The sequence below is a fragment of the Grammomys surdaster genome, unplaced genomic scaffold (assembly GCF_004785775.1).
Source record: "Grammomys surdaster isolate TR1022 unplaced genomic scaffold, NIH_TR_1.0 126298, whole genome shotgun sequence".
In the NCBI taxonomy this organism is placed as follows: Eukaryota; Metazoa; Chordata; class Mammalia; order Rodentia; family Muridae; genus Grammomys; species Grammomys surdaster.
This window is the reverse complement of record NW_021621098.1, coordinates 5,765,827-5,781,857: the sequence shown is the minus strand read 5'-3', so window position 1 is coordinate 5,781,857 and position 16,031 is coordinate 5,765,827. Positions and strand designations below refer to the sequence as shown.

The following is a 16,031-nucleotide window of genomic DNA, read 5'->3' as shown; positions in this document are numbered from 1 at the left end:
ACTGGATGCTGTGTAGGTTGTATAAGGCAAAGTTGCCTCAGGTTCTAATAACCTACCATACCACCTCTCAGTAATCCAAGGGCACACTGCAGGATATACAAAGTATTTGGTTAACCTCCAGATCTGTACCCAGTATGAAACGTTGATGCTGTGGGATGCATGGGGCACTAGACACAAAACTAACTGGGCTGGGTGGGGTTGCATCTGAAGGGCAAGCAGCCAGCCTTGGAGAGCAAGGAATGTAAGGGTCAGCTATATGGAGATGGTAAGGGTGTGTAGGCTGGAGAAAGAGGGCTGGGCAGGTATTCCAGGCTCTGTGACACTGAACGGGGGGGGGGGGGGGGTACTCACATCTTGGAGAGGCTCTTCCTGGTTTAACCTCCTTGTGATTCTGTACAAACAACAGAGTCAAAGACAGAGGCAGGCTCGGTGTTCATTTGGGCTGCTGACTTGAAGAGACAGTTTAAACGAACAGTTCTCTCAGCATATGCTACACTTGGTGTCTCAATACAAGTTATGGTTTCTTAATTAAGAGCATCATTTCATGAGTTCCGGGTTGACGACAATTTTTTCTTATTAAACATGGGTTGCACACCTAGATACTGTTCATTACATCCTTAATGACAAATAAGACAGTCAAGGGTGAGAAGTGGGAATTTACCATGCAGAGATGTCTACTTGAACTTGGAAGGAGTGGCCTGCCAAAGGTAGGTGCAGAGAGGTTTTCTAGCTCCTCCCATGCCCTGCACACATCGCTTTCCCTTCGCCACACAGAGCCACAAGCAGATGCATTCTCTGCTCCTTATTTCTGTACTAACGACACCTCGGAAAGCAGGGAGCATTGCTTCAATCTGCTGTGCTTAGCTATGAAAGGAAAATAAGAGAACCAATTATTTCTTGTAACCAGTAATGCATGCTTTTTAAGAATAAGGCAGAATTAAATGTCCCAGTTCTCTGTATGACCTTATAAAGGGTATGTTGATCTTTTCTGTCAAAACTTTAGATGTAGGTGAGACATGAAAATAAAATATTTTAGACTGTAGATCTTCTTCAGAAAAAAAATGCAGGACTGGTCAGTATGTAAAGTCTAAGGACTAGCACTTCAGGTAGACTTAGATCAGCCACTTCAACATTCTTAACAGGGAAGAGTTCTGACTTCTCAATATAAAAATTTAACATGTTTTATTGTTCTTACTAACTGGATTTAAGAGTTGAGGCCATATTTGAGGCAGGCTTAAACCCTGACGTTAGGACTTGACTCCTTCCTGTATTATCTAGAACACTGTGGCTCATGGCAGAGCTGCAGTCAGTAACTCTGTCTCCTTATATGCCCCACTGCTGTAATTAATGGCAGTGTAGCTTACACAGCCTTGCAACCACACATTAGGAAAAAGAGAAAGCCTTCCTCTGTGTAAACACTCGAAACTCCTGCATCTATGTCTATGAATGCGTTGGCTTCAAATGAAACAATCTGTATGTGATGTCATCAGGAGCATAACTCTTAGTTAAACCGAGCATCCCCCACTTCTGTGTTGATCACACCATTCATTCCTCTGTCATTGGGCTACCCAAGCATCTGAGTGGTTAGGAGCACAAGCAGGTGAAGGGGACAACCAACCTCATCTGCCTCTGCCTCCTGCCCTTACCAGTCTCATTTATGGGATAGAAATGATGCCTTTCGTGACGTGTTCATCCTTGTCAGTCTGCGTCACCTTCCCTGTTACCCAGATGTGGTGTCTTAAGTAGGGAAAATAAGGTGTGATAAATGATGGGTCACTTGGGTGTTTCTTAGCCTCTCTGTGTTTTGTGTAGGTGTGCACCAGGATATTTTGGGAATCCCCAGAAATTTGGAGGTAGCTGCCAACCATGCAATTGTAACAGCAATGGCCAGTTAGGCACTTGTGACCCCGTAACTGGAGGTAAGTTCAATGCACATTCCTGTGGACCTGCATCTTAAAGTTGCTAGGATACAGCTGTCTCACACACATAGTATAGGACTGTAGCTCACAAATTGCCCCTTTTCTCGACAGGCCTGGGGATGCGTGTGTAATCATGGTAGATTTGAGGAATCATTACTTTAATTAGGTTTTTTTTTTTAAGTCAATTGTTTTTAAATCCCAATGAGCCATAGCTCAAATAACTCCAGACACTCTTTGGTGATTTTACTGAGATGTTCTTTGGACACTATAGGTTTTTTAAAACTTTATTTTAAAGTTACATGGCTGTGTCTACCTGAGAGTATGTACACATGAGTGCCAGTGTCAGTGGGGGTGGGAGGCACAGACTCCCCCTGCCCAGAGCTGGAACTGAAGTTAGCACCCGGTGTACCTGCTGGGACTTGAACTTGGGTCCTTGGTAAAGCAGCTCTTACCCCCTGGGCTGTCTCCCTGCTTGCACTCTACAGTTATTTTCTATCAGCTCTTTTCATGTGAACCTGAAGAAATTAGTCTTCTTTCTCTCTTAATTAAGGTGTGATCAAGTCAGAGGTGTGAATATTATACACCATGTGAAAGACAATTTGTCACAGTTTCTATGAATTCATTCAGAAAAACATAGACAAAACAGAAGAACATTCACTTCTTTCATAGAAAACACTGATATTACATGTTAGAGAAATGGCACAGATATACTTAAGTAAACTCTCTTAAAGCAGAAATTATTTTTCTAGGGAGGTTGGTACCCCCTTTTTATTTCTAAATAACTATTGGGGGTTTCTACCTCACTACTGGTTGTATAGATCCTGAGTAAAGGACATAGAAACACTACAACTTATTAATAAGCTGAGCTATTATAATCCTTCCAACTGTTAAAACCCACACAAATGTCAGTCACTTGCCAATCCGGTGTCTCCTAGGCTACTTCTGCTCCATTGGCCTGTCCTGAGAGAGCGCTTCTCTTGGTCACATGCTCCTGGTCCATTCTGTTTGATGATGACCTCCTCCCCCTCTCTCTTCACCTGCCTCTCAACCCCTCACCCAGTCCCACCTCCTATCCATCCTCTTTGTCCAGTCAGAAGCCCTAGCTACTTATTGACCAATCAGGAATTAATGGGATGCATTCTTCACAGTATATTGGTTAACACAGCATCCCAATATCAGGTTACAGTCTGGTCTGGGGCACAGTATTTAGCGTCTGAATATACAATGCACAAGATGAACCCCAACACTCTCTCATTTTATATTTGTGGGCAAGTTGAAGAACTAAACCAGGAACACACAGATTAAAGCTTATCAAGCAACTGTCCCCAAAGGAAGACACAAACAGGTTGATACTGGTCCAGAACAGTCACTTGAGAGACTGAGCCAGGGATTCAGAAGTTCAAGGCTGGCCTGGGCAACTTCTTGATGGTTCAGCAGTTCATAGTGCTTGCTGCTCTTCCAGAGGACCACAGCTCAGCACCCACTCTGCAGATCAGGAAGCTCACAGCTGTAACTCCAGCTTCCGGGGACCAAATGTCCTCTTCTGGCCTTCTCAGATAGCTGCATAGATGAGGCATATGCACACACCTACACATAAATAAAATAAAAATAAATCCTAAAAGTAAAATAACTGAAGTAACAAGGAAGACTGACGATATAGCCCAGTGGGAGAGCATCTGCCTGGCCTGTGTGAGGCATCCACATTGCCCCACAATGTCCAAGTTGCACCTTTACCAAGGGAGGAAAAGGAAGTAGGGTATACCATTTCTGAGGAACCATGTTGCTTATGAAAGAAAAAGTAAGTATAATGAAGGGAGCCACCAGGAAAGGTTCTGTTCAGGTTGATGGCATGGGTGACCCTGGGAAAGGTAGGCCAGTGATGAGTTTGTGACTGGTACCCAACACCTTCTAAAACAGGCTTTTCTGGAAACCAAGTTAAAGGGCAGGTGAAGAAAACATTTTCATAAAAATGTTTCCTTTTTGTCCCTTGATTTTAGACTGTGTAAGCCAGGAACCCAAAGATGGCAGCCCTGCAGAAGAATGTGATGGTGAGCCTAAACCCCTCCCTGCCTTCCCTGGCAGGTTGCACACATGCTGCGCCCACCCAAAAGCTCTCTGTATTCTCAAAGGACACACACACACACACACACACACACACACACCAGCTAATTTTGATACGCCTTGACTAGCTTAATGGTTGGACACTTCTAAACCTCCCCATGGCTAGCAAACATTCCCCTCCAGTATTCCTGAGTTAACATCTTTAAAGATATATATTTCATCTCTGCTACTCCAGACCCAATTGAGGAAGTAGGCCCTTTAAGTTTCATCTTTCTGCTTCCCCATCATGGTGATTCTCTGTCTCCTCCTTCCCCACAGTCCCTTGTCTCAGCAATCTAAAAGTCCCGCCCCATCTCCCTGCCAGCCATTGGCTGTATGGCAATTATTTATTATAAATTGAAGCCAGCTGGGGGCAGGGACCCTCAGGTCTAGAAGCAAGGCCTTTGGGAGCCAAAATAAAACAAAGCATCAGAACCAATTCTCAACACAGTGAGGGTCAATATTGGCTCAAATCTTGCCCCTGTCAGCTCCTAGCTTTCTATCAACAGACTTCCTTACCGCTCCCAGTCTCAGTTTTATATGGAGAATAGACACACAGTGCCCACCTTAGACAACTTGTGGGGACTTTCTGAAGATGTCACATCACTTAACATAATATCTAGTCATCTGTGTGTAACAGCGCATGTCTGTAAGCGCACCACTTGGGATGCTGAGACATAAGGATCACTAATTTGATGTAGATTGGGCTACTTAGTGTGACCCAGTCTCAAAAATAATCAATCAGAAATAATCACTAGCAGATACTCCATAAACAAAGGGTAATTACAATTGTTTTCCCAACACACAAATAAGCAACAAACTGCTAAGAGTCATTGTTCTAGCAGAAATGCTCACACACATCCAGGTCTCACCTCTTCAGAGTGCATGTGCCTCCCTGAGCCACCTAGGGCTGTGACTTCTGCCTGTGATGGTCTGTGTTTGAGGGGACAGTGTTCTCTGTGCCTTCTCTGGGCTCCAGCCTTTTATTGTGGCCCCTGCAGACTGCGACAGCTGTGTGATGACACTCCTAAATGACTTGGCCTCCATGGGTGAGGAGCTCCTCCTGGTGAAGTCAAAGCTGCAGGGGCTGAGTGTGAGCACTGGTGCTCTGGAACAGATGCGGCACATGGAGACGCAGGTCAAGGACCTGAGGGTAAGCCTTCCGTGGGGGTCCAGACCAGTGCTGAGCAAGGACGATGGTGCCTTGCTATCAAGCCATCAGTTCTGAGACCCTCTATGGATTCTCAAACCTATAGATACTCACATTCCTAATACAAAATAGTCTAGTATTTTTTAAAGATCTAACACTATTGCTTGTAAACTTTAAATCATCTCTAGATTACTTATAATAATTGATAAGTATAAATTCCATCCAAGTAACTATTCTACTGCATTGTTTAAGGAATAATGAAGAAAAACATTATGACATGTTCAGTACAAATACTTTTTTTTTTCCTCAAAATCTTTGGACTCCACAAATGGATGTTCCTTAAACAGGAATCAGGGTACACATGATCCCACTTAAAGCCCAAGGGTTTCCTTTCTCCCCCTGATACAAATGAAGAGCCAGTTTTCACTGGTGAGAAGCACTCGCTGACACAGGCTAACACTCATAAGTGGGAGCTCACTGCTCACTGAACATTCCTGGGCTTCCTTTTCTCATGAAGTGTTTGGTTCTGTGACCTACACTACTATTTTGATGTTTTATTAACTCTCTGAGAATTTCCTAGAGTGAATTTGGGTCATATTGATCTGTAGTGGGAGGTATTAGAAATGAGATGTCCAGCTTGGCTCCTGCTGTGTTCCTGCACTAATACTGGCTCCTGGTGGGCTACCTGGTCCCAGTTGGGTGTCCTCCCAGCTACTCTCTCTAGCTAGATCCTGTTGTGACCAGTCTCAGTCACTGTGCTTCCAGCTCAGGTTCGCTTGTCTTTGGAGCCACTAATTCCTTCACAGCCATAACCACCCGGTTGTCGATGGACCCACCTTCTAGTAACCCAGTAAATCAAAACTCTTGGTGCTTAAAGTTAACCAATGGATGGATAGATAGATAGATAGATAGATAGATATAGAGATATAGAGATATATCAATAAAATTTCAATACCCAAGATGCCCACACAGATTAGAAAGTTATCTCAATATTCCTAACCTTTAGATTTCGTATCTTCCTATTTACTTGAATCACAGGGGTCTACGTCCACTGCCATTTTGCCTTTCTCCTCTCTCTGCATCTTTCTGCGGCTCTCTGCATCCCTGTCTCTCTGCCACCCTTAGCTCTGCCTCCCCTTTTCCTGTCTAATCATAGGCCTCCTGCTGAACATAGATTGAGCAGGGAAATTTCTGCCACATTGATCCTCTTAGTTCCTTCAAGATTCATGCTCATCTTCCCATGTTCCACAACTTCATGTCCCTTTTTGTTAGAAACAACCAACCAGTTGACACCAATGTGTGTTACTCCCAAGTGTGCGGCCACCACTTGAGCATGGTCTCAAGCATACTCAGAGCCACATCCTCAAATGAAATGGACTCTGCCTGCTCTGGAAGCCATCAACTGTCAGCATCTCCTCAGCTGTGGGTGGGGGCTCATGAGCCCCTCCCAATCCATGCTGAAGTGTTGACTGCTTTGATATTGTCTTAATCTTGTACAGACAGCCACAACTGCTGTGTGTTCAGGAGTGTGGTGGTCCTGCTATCCTGGAGTCAGTTTCAGTCTGATCTTTCCTGACTCTGTCTCTTATAGACTTCCACCCCCATCTTCCACAGTGGTCCCTGAGACGTGGGGAGAAGAGTGATATAGGCATCCCATTTGTGTTGAGTATTTAACTGACACTTATTCTCAGCACTGTGACCAGTTGTGAATTTTTACATTAACTACCAACCATTGCGCAAAGAAACTTCCCTGATGAGGTCTAAGAGCTGTGCTAATCTTTCTGTTACGAGATACAAATTTTGTTCAGGTTATGGAGAAATCAAGTTGGTACTGACCAGGAAGCTTCCTCCTTGCTGAGTAGCTCTCATAGTACTGGAAGGTTCTCTGCAGGCTACTGTGGAGAAATGTCATTAACTACCTTACTCAGCTGTGAACCTTATAAAGCATAGTGTGGACCAGCATGGTAAGATGGGTGCATGGCTGCAATAGTGCACCAATCTCATAGCGGTGACCAAGTGGGAGGAGACATGGCTGCTATGGTAAATCTAGCCAAGAACCAGAGTGGGGAGCTCACAGGCCTCAAGGGTGCACCTACTACTCCTGATCTACTAAATGGACACAATCAAACTTACCTGATTTCTACTCTTACCCATATATTTTGGTTTTCCTTTGGACATTCTGTAAAATAATTTGCTATTCATTATCTAGTTTCTTGTGATTAAAGCTCACTTTACTGATTTCAAAGTTTCTTGTTATTAACATAAGCATTTAATGTTGTAAATAAATGCTTCCCTTAAATACTACCTCTGCTGTATCCCACAGACTTTATGGTATTGTGTTTTCATTCTCATTCAGTTCAAAACATTTTCCTATTTTCCTGTGACACATGAATAACCCATGAGTAATTTAGAAATATATTGCTTAATTTCCAGATCAGATTTTTTTGATGACCTTTTAGTATTGACGCATAATCTAATCTTTTTGTGTCATAAGCAAACTATGTTAAGAGTTTAATGCCTTTGAGCAAATGTTGAGGTTTGTTCCGGAGCTGGAATACAGTCCATCTGGGTCGGCGTCCTCAGTGTCCTTGAAAGAAGGGGTTAGGAGGGTATTCTGAGAAGTGCTGGGGACCCAGGGTCTGAGCCAAGCTCTCTCAAGTAATAGTGAGGGTTTTTCCTCCCATTAATGAAGGCTGAGCACACAGCCCTGAAACTGTCCAGTGCTCAGTGTTGGCCACAGGAAAAAAGAGACAGGCCCTGGAAAACCTGGCAGCCTGGATCCGTGCTGGACAACACTGTCCCAGTGTATGATGAGTCCTGAGTCTTAGACTCAGGGAGCAGGGTTTCAAGTGGGAGCTGCAGTAGTTATGAGGTCACTGGAGATGACGAAGGGGAGAGGGGAGAAACTCCCAGTGATTGCACTGTCCTGCCAGTGTTCAGCAGCCACACCAAGCAGAATGCAGTCAGTCAGAGATTACAGCACAGTAGAGAAATGAAGATGATAGGATAGTTGGAATGTTCCTTAAAAGAGCAGCATCCATTAGAATTAAAGAACTGAGATGAGAGGAACCTCACTGAAAATCAAGTAAGAAACAGAGAAGAAAGACCCAATGGAAAACCATGGGCATAGAAAACTCTGCTTACTCAAGTACAAGGCTTGAGTAGATGTGGTAAAAGCAAGACTAGACACAATGAGAGAGGCTTTGGGTAAAATTTCAGGCGTGTGTCTGGAGTGAGCCAGGCCAGTGGCTCTGTTTGAATACAGAGAGAGTTAAAGGTAATTCTGGAAGAGTGGCTCCTTTTCATCCCTTAAGGGACTTGATGCCATAGTTTTTAAGTTTAATATAGAGAAGAAGATGAAAAAAAATCTTCTTGCTATAAGAGAAAAGGAAGCCTCATGAGTTAGTTGTTTTGATGATGTGGTGCTATGCTGCCCTGAACTTCTCCACACAGATGCTGTGCGCTAGCTCCTGTTCTCACTGAATCTCACATGATGTCTGTGAGAACTGTTTTCATATAGCGACACTCAGGAGCTAAGTAAGAAGAGCTGCCTAAAACCACTCCCCTAGGATGTGGTGGCTCAAGAATTCAAGTCACCCCCATGTCTAAAGGCCATGCTTTGCCCAACATCCTTTTTGCCATGGCCACCATGATGCCCCAGCTTTCCCATCATAAAGTTATGGCCACCCATCTCACTGCCCTGTGTTACAGACTCTGGCAGCTCAGTAAAAATGACCTGGCATTTCTGAATACTTATGAGTACATATGTACCCAGCAGATTAGAATAGACTCACCTGCTGAGCCACAGGCCTGGGCTCTGGTTTACCCCACATTGTCTCTGAGATACAAGTGAAGGCAATAGAACATGTGTTTGTTTGTTTGTTTGTTTGTTTTTTCTGACCTGGTGTGATTACTGGTGCACTGTGCAGCCTCAGACATGCCATCTCACTTCCTTAAGAACACAGCCTCTCATTTGAATCTGAGGGCATCCAGCTATATCAACTAGGAATTTCTCTATAGCTGGAACCAGAGTCTTAGAATTTAAGGGTTTTGTTTGGCTTTTTGTTGTTGTTTTCGGTACAACAATCAGCTATATGTACTGCTTTTTTTTGATAACTACAGATTTTTTTAAGTAAGTATATTTTATAATCTAGAAGTAGATATATTGGGTAAGTAGTAGTATTTTCTGTTACAAGGCAAGGGTGTTAATTCAAGTAAAAAAATAATCTTTTGTCTTGTGGATTTGCTCTAGTCTGGGTCTTTAATGCCCCTCCCCCAGTGCCTAAGTTCTGAGGGCTATTCCCTGGAGTATAGCTGTTGGTGATTGGTAGGAAATGTTAGAGGTAAAGGTAAATGATTTAGGATTGGGTACATATTCTAATCTTTGTGGTACCTCAGCCCCTCCCCTTCCTTGGTTCCATTTCCTTGCTCACAATGTGCTTCTACCATGAAGTGCTGATCACTCGGGGACCCAAAGCAGTGGGACCAACTGGTCGGGTCCACAACCTCTAAAGCTGTAGCCAAAAGAAGCTTTTTACCTTTCAGCTGATTGTCGTAGGTAATAACAAGTTGACTGTGGCGGTTAAAGAGGGCCGACTTTATTTCAGGACTCTACCTTCATTTACATCAAAAAGTAGACTTGTCCTATTTCAAAGAACACCATGTTTCCACCCCATAAATCCAGCATTGCTCTTGTTGAATGAAACTTGCCTGGCTGGGCAGTGTCTGCTCCAAAGTGAAGTTTATCTCTGTATCTGCATTCAGAACCAGCTGCTCGGCTTCCGTTCCACCATCTCAAGTCATGGGTCCAAACTGGATGGCCTGGGAAAAGAACTGAGCCATTTGAACCTGGAATTCGAAACTTTGCAAGAAAAGGTGATGTACTAAGTCCTTAACAGTCCTTAACAAAGGAAGAACATAGCAGTTCTTCCTTTGAGGATATTTTCAGTTTCATTTTCCATTTTAATATAATTCACTGAAAATGAGTTTATTTTTCATGTAGGCGCAGGTCAATTCCAGAAAAGCACAAACATTATATAACAACATTGATCAGACAATCCAAAGCGCCAAAGAATTGGACATGAAGATTAAAAACATCATTCAGAATGTGCACAGTAAGAAAAGTTACCCAGTCCAATTAAAACTTTTATTGCAAAATCTTTGTTCTGTATTTTGAGAGCTCATCATTATTACAGAAGATCCCACAGTGATACTTAAAGATGAACAGGATTCTCCACAAAGCTTGCAGAGCCCTCCCCTCAGTTTGATAAGCTACTTGATGTTTTCCAGTTCTCCTGAAGCAGATCACTAGGCCAGGTGGAGAAGAACCGGACTTGCCAGTGAGCGACTGGTCCAGGGAGCTGGCGGAAGCTCAGCGTATGATGCGGGAGCTGCAAAGCCGAGACTTTAAAAAGCACCTCCAAGAAGCAGAGGCCGAGAAAATGGAAGCCCAGCTCTGTAAGGCCAGGCCCCGATTCCCACATCCACTCTTTATTAGCTTGAAGTGCTGAATTCTAAGTGTAGTCTAAAGCACCAGGCAGCAGGAGGAAAGTCTCACATCAGCAAACCTTGCTGTTAGAGGCTGCGCACCGGAAATGAGGCTTCCCTTTCCGCCCCTGGAGCCAACTCTTTTCCCTAAGGTTTCTAAGAGACATGAAATCTTACCACGGTGTAAACGCCCCCAAAATAATTCTAACATTCAAATATTTGTGCCATGTCCCCTCGCCCACATCTTTTTTCCCCCCTCTAAGGTGAAGCCTCCCTCTTTAGCTCAGGCTGGTCTAAATCTTCCAGCCTCAGCCTTCTAAGTGCTAGGATTACAGGCTTGTCTTCAGCAACACAATAACGACAACTGCTCTCGGGTACTTATGGCAGGCAAATATGGCAGTTCATGAATGCACATGATAGATCTACATAAGTACTGCTTTCCCTTCTTGTTCCTTCTAAGGCTGTGAGGGGAAAAGTCATAGACTGAGCAAGAATTCAGCACTTCGTCTGTAGTTCTGGGCCCCTAGCTTCACTAAACTCATCTGTTAAGATCACAAATTATGTGTTGTAGTACTGAACCGGGTCAGGACCTGGCTAGAATCCCACCAGGTGGAGAACAACGGACTGCTAAGGAACATTCGGGACTCATTAAACAATTATGAAGCCAAACTTCAGGACTTGCGTTCCATCCTCCAGGAAGCTGCAGCCCAAGCAAAGCAGGCCACTGGCCTCAACCATGAAAATGAGGAGGTTCTAGGAGCCATCCAGGTGAGCCACAGGCAGGAGCCTCCTGCTTTCATTAATGGTTGGGATGAAGGGAACCAGGAACCTGTCGAGTTATTCTACCCCAGACCCTGATCAAACAGGCCTGAGGCATTAAATGTAAGACTGGAATCGTTTCCCTTCACTGCTGCCAGAAGATTCTGAAGCCACAGAAAGAGCCTCACAAACTGCCACAGCCTGTCTATGGCTGGAGAGTAACTGAAGAATAAATTTTGCTGAGTAGATGAGATATTCATTATGTCCGAGTTAATCTAATGTGTGTTTCATATATTTTCAGTAACATTTTGTGTCAGATATTATAATAGTCACCAACACAGGTGTCTGAAACAATTATCTACCTGTTTATAGGGAAGAGGCAGAAACACAGGTCACATGCCATTGTAATGGCAGAATATAGATAGAGCTTAACATTTACACACACACATACACACTGACACACACATGACAGATAGTTAGATAGATAGATGGATGGATGGACGGATGGACGGACGGACGGAGACTTTCTTTCTGACATTTGGAATCAGACCCAGTGTCTCATGTTAGATGATTGTTTTAATATCAAGCCAATACCCGTAGCCATATATGTTTTTGATGGTGACTATACTATACTAAAACATCAGCAAAAAATCTCTGAATAATATGGATTGTCTGCAAAAGAGGAGGAAGCTGATAAGTGTGAATCTGTGTCTCCTCAGTGGGTAACACTCAGCTCTCAGGGCTTACCTGACCTGTGCCATCTCTTACTCAGGTGCCTCCTGCATGTTCTCTGGCACTGCTGTGCAGAGATGCAGCTGGTCCTGTTTCATTTAGTTAGTTAAAATCTATGCCCTGCTTTCTAAAGTAGATCTTAATAACATGCCCCACCTCACTGGTGGAGTCACCGAGTGTATGAGACTTCTTCAGCCATGGTAACAGAGGATACCATGGTAACACAGCAACATGAAGTGAGACTTCCAGCCTCATCATTTGTAGCAGGCTAGGCTATTGTCAGCTTCAAGAAACTATCTTTACTCTGACATATTTGCTATTGTTCTGTAAAGATTGTCTGTGCTTTCTGCTAATGTGTCATGGCAGGTGTGAACATGGGCTCTTTTATTCTCTCCAGAAACAAATGAAAGAAATGGATTCCCTGAAGAATGATTTCACCAAGTACCTGGCCATAGCAGACTCTTCCCTGCTGCAGACCAACAATCTACTGCAGCAGATGGACAAAAGCCAGAAGGTAGCAGAGACTTCTGGTTTTCTAGAAACATCCAAACCAGTCAACTGCTATTGTCAGGAGATATGCAATAGGCTAAGCTATTTCTTTTTGAGTATACCCCATTTTCCCAGTAACGGCAGGCTCTCTGCTGGAAGAGGAATCAATGCTGGGGATTCTTGAAGTCTATCTGCATTACCTCATTTTCCTGCAATGATCAAGTCATCTTTGTGGTAACAAAAAAAGTATTGCAATGCTATTTTAAGAATACCAGAGATGCCTTTCTTAATGGAAGACACTGAAGACTTGATAAAAGCTTGGCAGACTTCTTAGCCTTATGGTCATTTCAAAAGAATCTTTCACAGTGTCTGTTTCTGGATCACAAGAAGCCTTTCCACTTAGCAGAACCCCACCTTACTGGTGACAGTGCAACTCTAAAAACCTTATAAAGAGTGTGTCCATGAAGGAAGGCATCCAAGATGGTTGCAAACTTAGATTGTTGTCAGCTCCACTGTCTGAAGTAACTAAAGAGAAGTTGATATGATGAAATGATTTAGCAAAGATAACTTCTCATTAGGAACATCATTTGTGAAGGAGTTTAGAAAATGGCATAATGCTCAATCCGTATTATGTTTGTTTATTGGGAAAAAATAGGAATATGAAAGCTTAGCTGCTGCTTTAAATGGAGCAAGACAGGAACTGAGTGACAAAGTCCGAGAACTCTCCAGATCGGGCAGCAAAACACCCCTGGTGGTGGAGGCAGAGAAGCATGCGCAGTCTTTACAGGAGCTGGCAAAGCAGCTGGAAGAGTGAGTGCTTCCTGCAGAGGTCCAGGTGTCATAAGCATCACCCATTCCCTGGGCTGGCTAGGACACTGGAGCAGGGAGGAGGGCTGGACGAATGCCAAAGCCCCACCCAGAACCCATAGACCCAGCCCAAACCAGACTTGCAATGAGGTGTCTCTCAGATGGAGTACACAGCATATGCCATGCAGTCACTGGGAGGGTGACAGCCCCAGGCAGAGAAAGGACGCTGGATGGTCTAAGCCACCCTGTATTATCTTCCAGGATAAAGAGAAATACCAGCGGGGATGAGCTGGTGCGCTGTGCTGTGGACGCTGCCACGGCCTATGAGAACATCCTCAATGCCATCAGAGCAGCAGAGGATGGAGCCAGCAAGGCCACCAGTGCCTCGGAGTCTGCCTTCCAAGTGGGTACCAGGAACTGCACCAGCAGCTTGCTGGACTGGCTCTGGAGGCAGCTTGTTTGCTTACTCTCCCATGCATAGAACAGTGTTAAAAACATTATTCATTCAAAATCAGAGCTTGTTATATGTGCCAGACTGGAGTTTGGTCTTGGTATGGGTCATCTCTGCATTTATTGACTATTTGATATTAGGCGTATGATTTAAAATTTATTTATACAACTAAATAGAAAATATACTGATGTTAATTTTGAAACTAAACAGATATTTTATCCTGCAAAAGCACTTTTATGCCTTAATTAAAAACTGGCACTTTCCAAAAGAAAAAATTGATTTTTTAAAAATCAACTGGATTGCCATTTTCTCTCAGTGCTTTGCTCTTAATCTGGGCACGGCTATAGAGGCCTTCAGGATCTTTGACAAACCATATAATCGCTCTGTATCCAAGAAATAGGGGATAGAACACTAAATATTAGAGTTGGGACGTTGGGCCTTGGAAGAGGAAAGATTTTCAGGTTTCAAAGTGTGAAAGCCTCAAGGCAACTAAGTGATGACAGGGGCTTTATGTGGCTGTGCCATCTGTCACCGCAGATCAGCCCAGCTCCCCAGCCATGGGTGTCTGCCTAGAATACTAACCACATAATCAGGCAACAGTGCATCCCTCTAAAATCTTGATCTTTAAAGACTAAAGATAAGGGATTTAAGGCTAAGGTGAAAAGTCTTACCCTGCACTTCCCAAGGCATAGTGTCTGCTTAAGGCTGATAAATGTTTTGCTTCCAGACAGTGATAAAGGAAGACCTTCCAAGGAGAGCTAAGACCCTGAGTTCCGACAGTGAGGACTTGTTAAATGAAGCCAAGATGACACAGAAAAGGCTACAGCAAGGTATTAAGAGGGGCAGATGGCAAGGACACTCAGGGGCTTTAATCAACCTGTGGGCACACATGAGCGGTCAGATATGAAAGCGGGTTTTGAATTCTATGCAGAGGATACTTCTGTGCTATGGCTTGTGTTACTGATGCCATGCATTCACCCAGTATCCTAAGGAGCCCTATCTGCCATGCGTGAACATGATGCAGGCCTTACACAGATGAAGTCTTGAGAACGATAGCCTTCCTTGGCCTGACTGTGGAGCACACTGTGATCATGGCTGTGGGAAGCCACATGTGAAGGCCATTGACTCCAGACCTTTACAGCAACTGCTTCAAGGTGTCTTAAGTCTAAATCTTAGCAACTGAAAGTACCAAGAAACAATCGCAGCTAACATGGGCATGAGAACACTTTAAGTTTACCTTTGACAATTTTTTATCTTATATACTTTATAAAAAAGAATTAAATTGCCTTAACATGGAGGTACAGCTCATGGGGCAGAAGATTAGAGGCACGGGGATAGAAGCCATCTGAAGTCAGGAAGCCCTAGGCTGCCTCTTGAATTTTTATGGCCCCTCCCAGGAAGCCACAGCCAGGCAGGCGTCTAGGCTCAGACTTTGCTCAATTTCTCAGTCCCTTCTGATGGATTAGGTTTATACATTTTATACTTTTATATATTTTATACATTTTTACTACATATTTTTGAATATCAAATGTGTAAAAAGTAAAACCCAGAAAAAGTATGTTCTAACATGCAATCATTAGTCAACATTAAGATTTTATGAAATTATGTCTGTCTTCTTTATAACATTGAGCTTAGAGTTGGGTTGGTATGGGGTTTTTGTTGTTGCTTGCTTGTATATTTGCTTTTCATGCTGAGTTTCCATGAATCAAACTCAGGTCCTTGAGCATACCAAGCGTGCCCCCTTCCAACCCTCCTGTGACTCTGCCTCTTCAGTGCTCAGGTGACATACGAGGCTGTGCCCAGGAGGAATATTTTAAGTAGAGTGGAGTATTAACTGTGTTAACTACAGCAATCCTGGAATCCTAAGGAGGCCCGTGTCCCCAGCGTGGTGTGGCTGGTTGCTTGCCACATCCCAAAGGTGGCTGTGGATGTAGACTGGAACCATTTTGTTCACCACTTTATTTTTAATCTGTCCCTTTGAGCATCTCCGGTGAGAACCCCAAGGACAGGTTCATTCATTGTTCTGCAGGAGCAGAAACAAATATCCACTCAGTGTCCTTTGTGCTCACCCAAGAACAGTCCTGTCTTGACTGCAGGTCACCCCTTAACAGTCCTGTCTTGGCTGCAGGTCACCCCT

The 16,031-nt window shown here is 43.8% G+C and overlaps 1 protein-coding gene across 1 annotated transcript in view; it reads left to right on the top strand.

Annotated features, from left to right (window-relative positions):
- Positions 1 to 16,031, top strand: part of Lama3 (laminin subunit alpha 3) — a 233,209-nt gene that overhangs the window by 171,427 nt on the left and 45,751 nt on the right. The window contains exons 42-52 of the mRNA XM_028759473.1: positions 1,813 to 1,919; positions 3,917 to 3,967; positions 5,021 to 5,172; positions 9,934 to 10,044; positions 10,172 to 10,283; positions 10,459 to 10,626; positions 11,228 to 11,424; positions 12,545 to 12,661; positions 13,292 to 13,446; positions 13,705 to 13,846; positions 14,622 to 14,724. Of these exons, the coding sequence (XP_028615306.1) occupies positions 1,813 to 1,919; positions 3,917 to 3,967; positions 5,021 to 5,172; positions 9,934 to 10,044; positions 10,172 to 10,283; positions 10,459 to 10,626; positions 11,228 to 11,424; positions 12,545 to 12,661; positions 13,292 to 13,446; positions 13,705 to 13,846; positions 14,622 to 14,724 (1,415 nt within the window). The remainder of the gene's footprint in view (positions 1 to 1,812; positions 1,920 to 3,916; positions 3,968 to 5,020; positions 5,173 to 9,933; positions 10,045 to 10,171; positions 10,284 to 10,458; positions 10,627 to 11,227; positions 11,425 to 12,544; positions 12,662 to 13,291; positions 13,447 to 13,704; positions 13,847 to 14,621; positions 14,725 to 16,031) is intronic.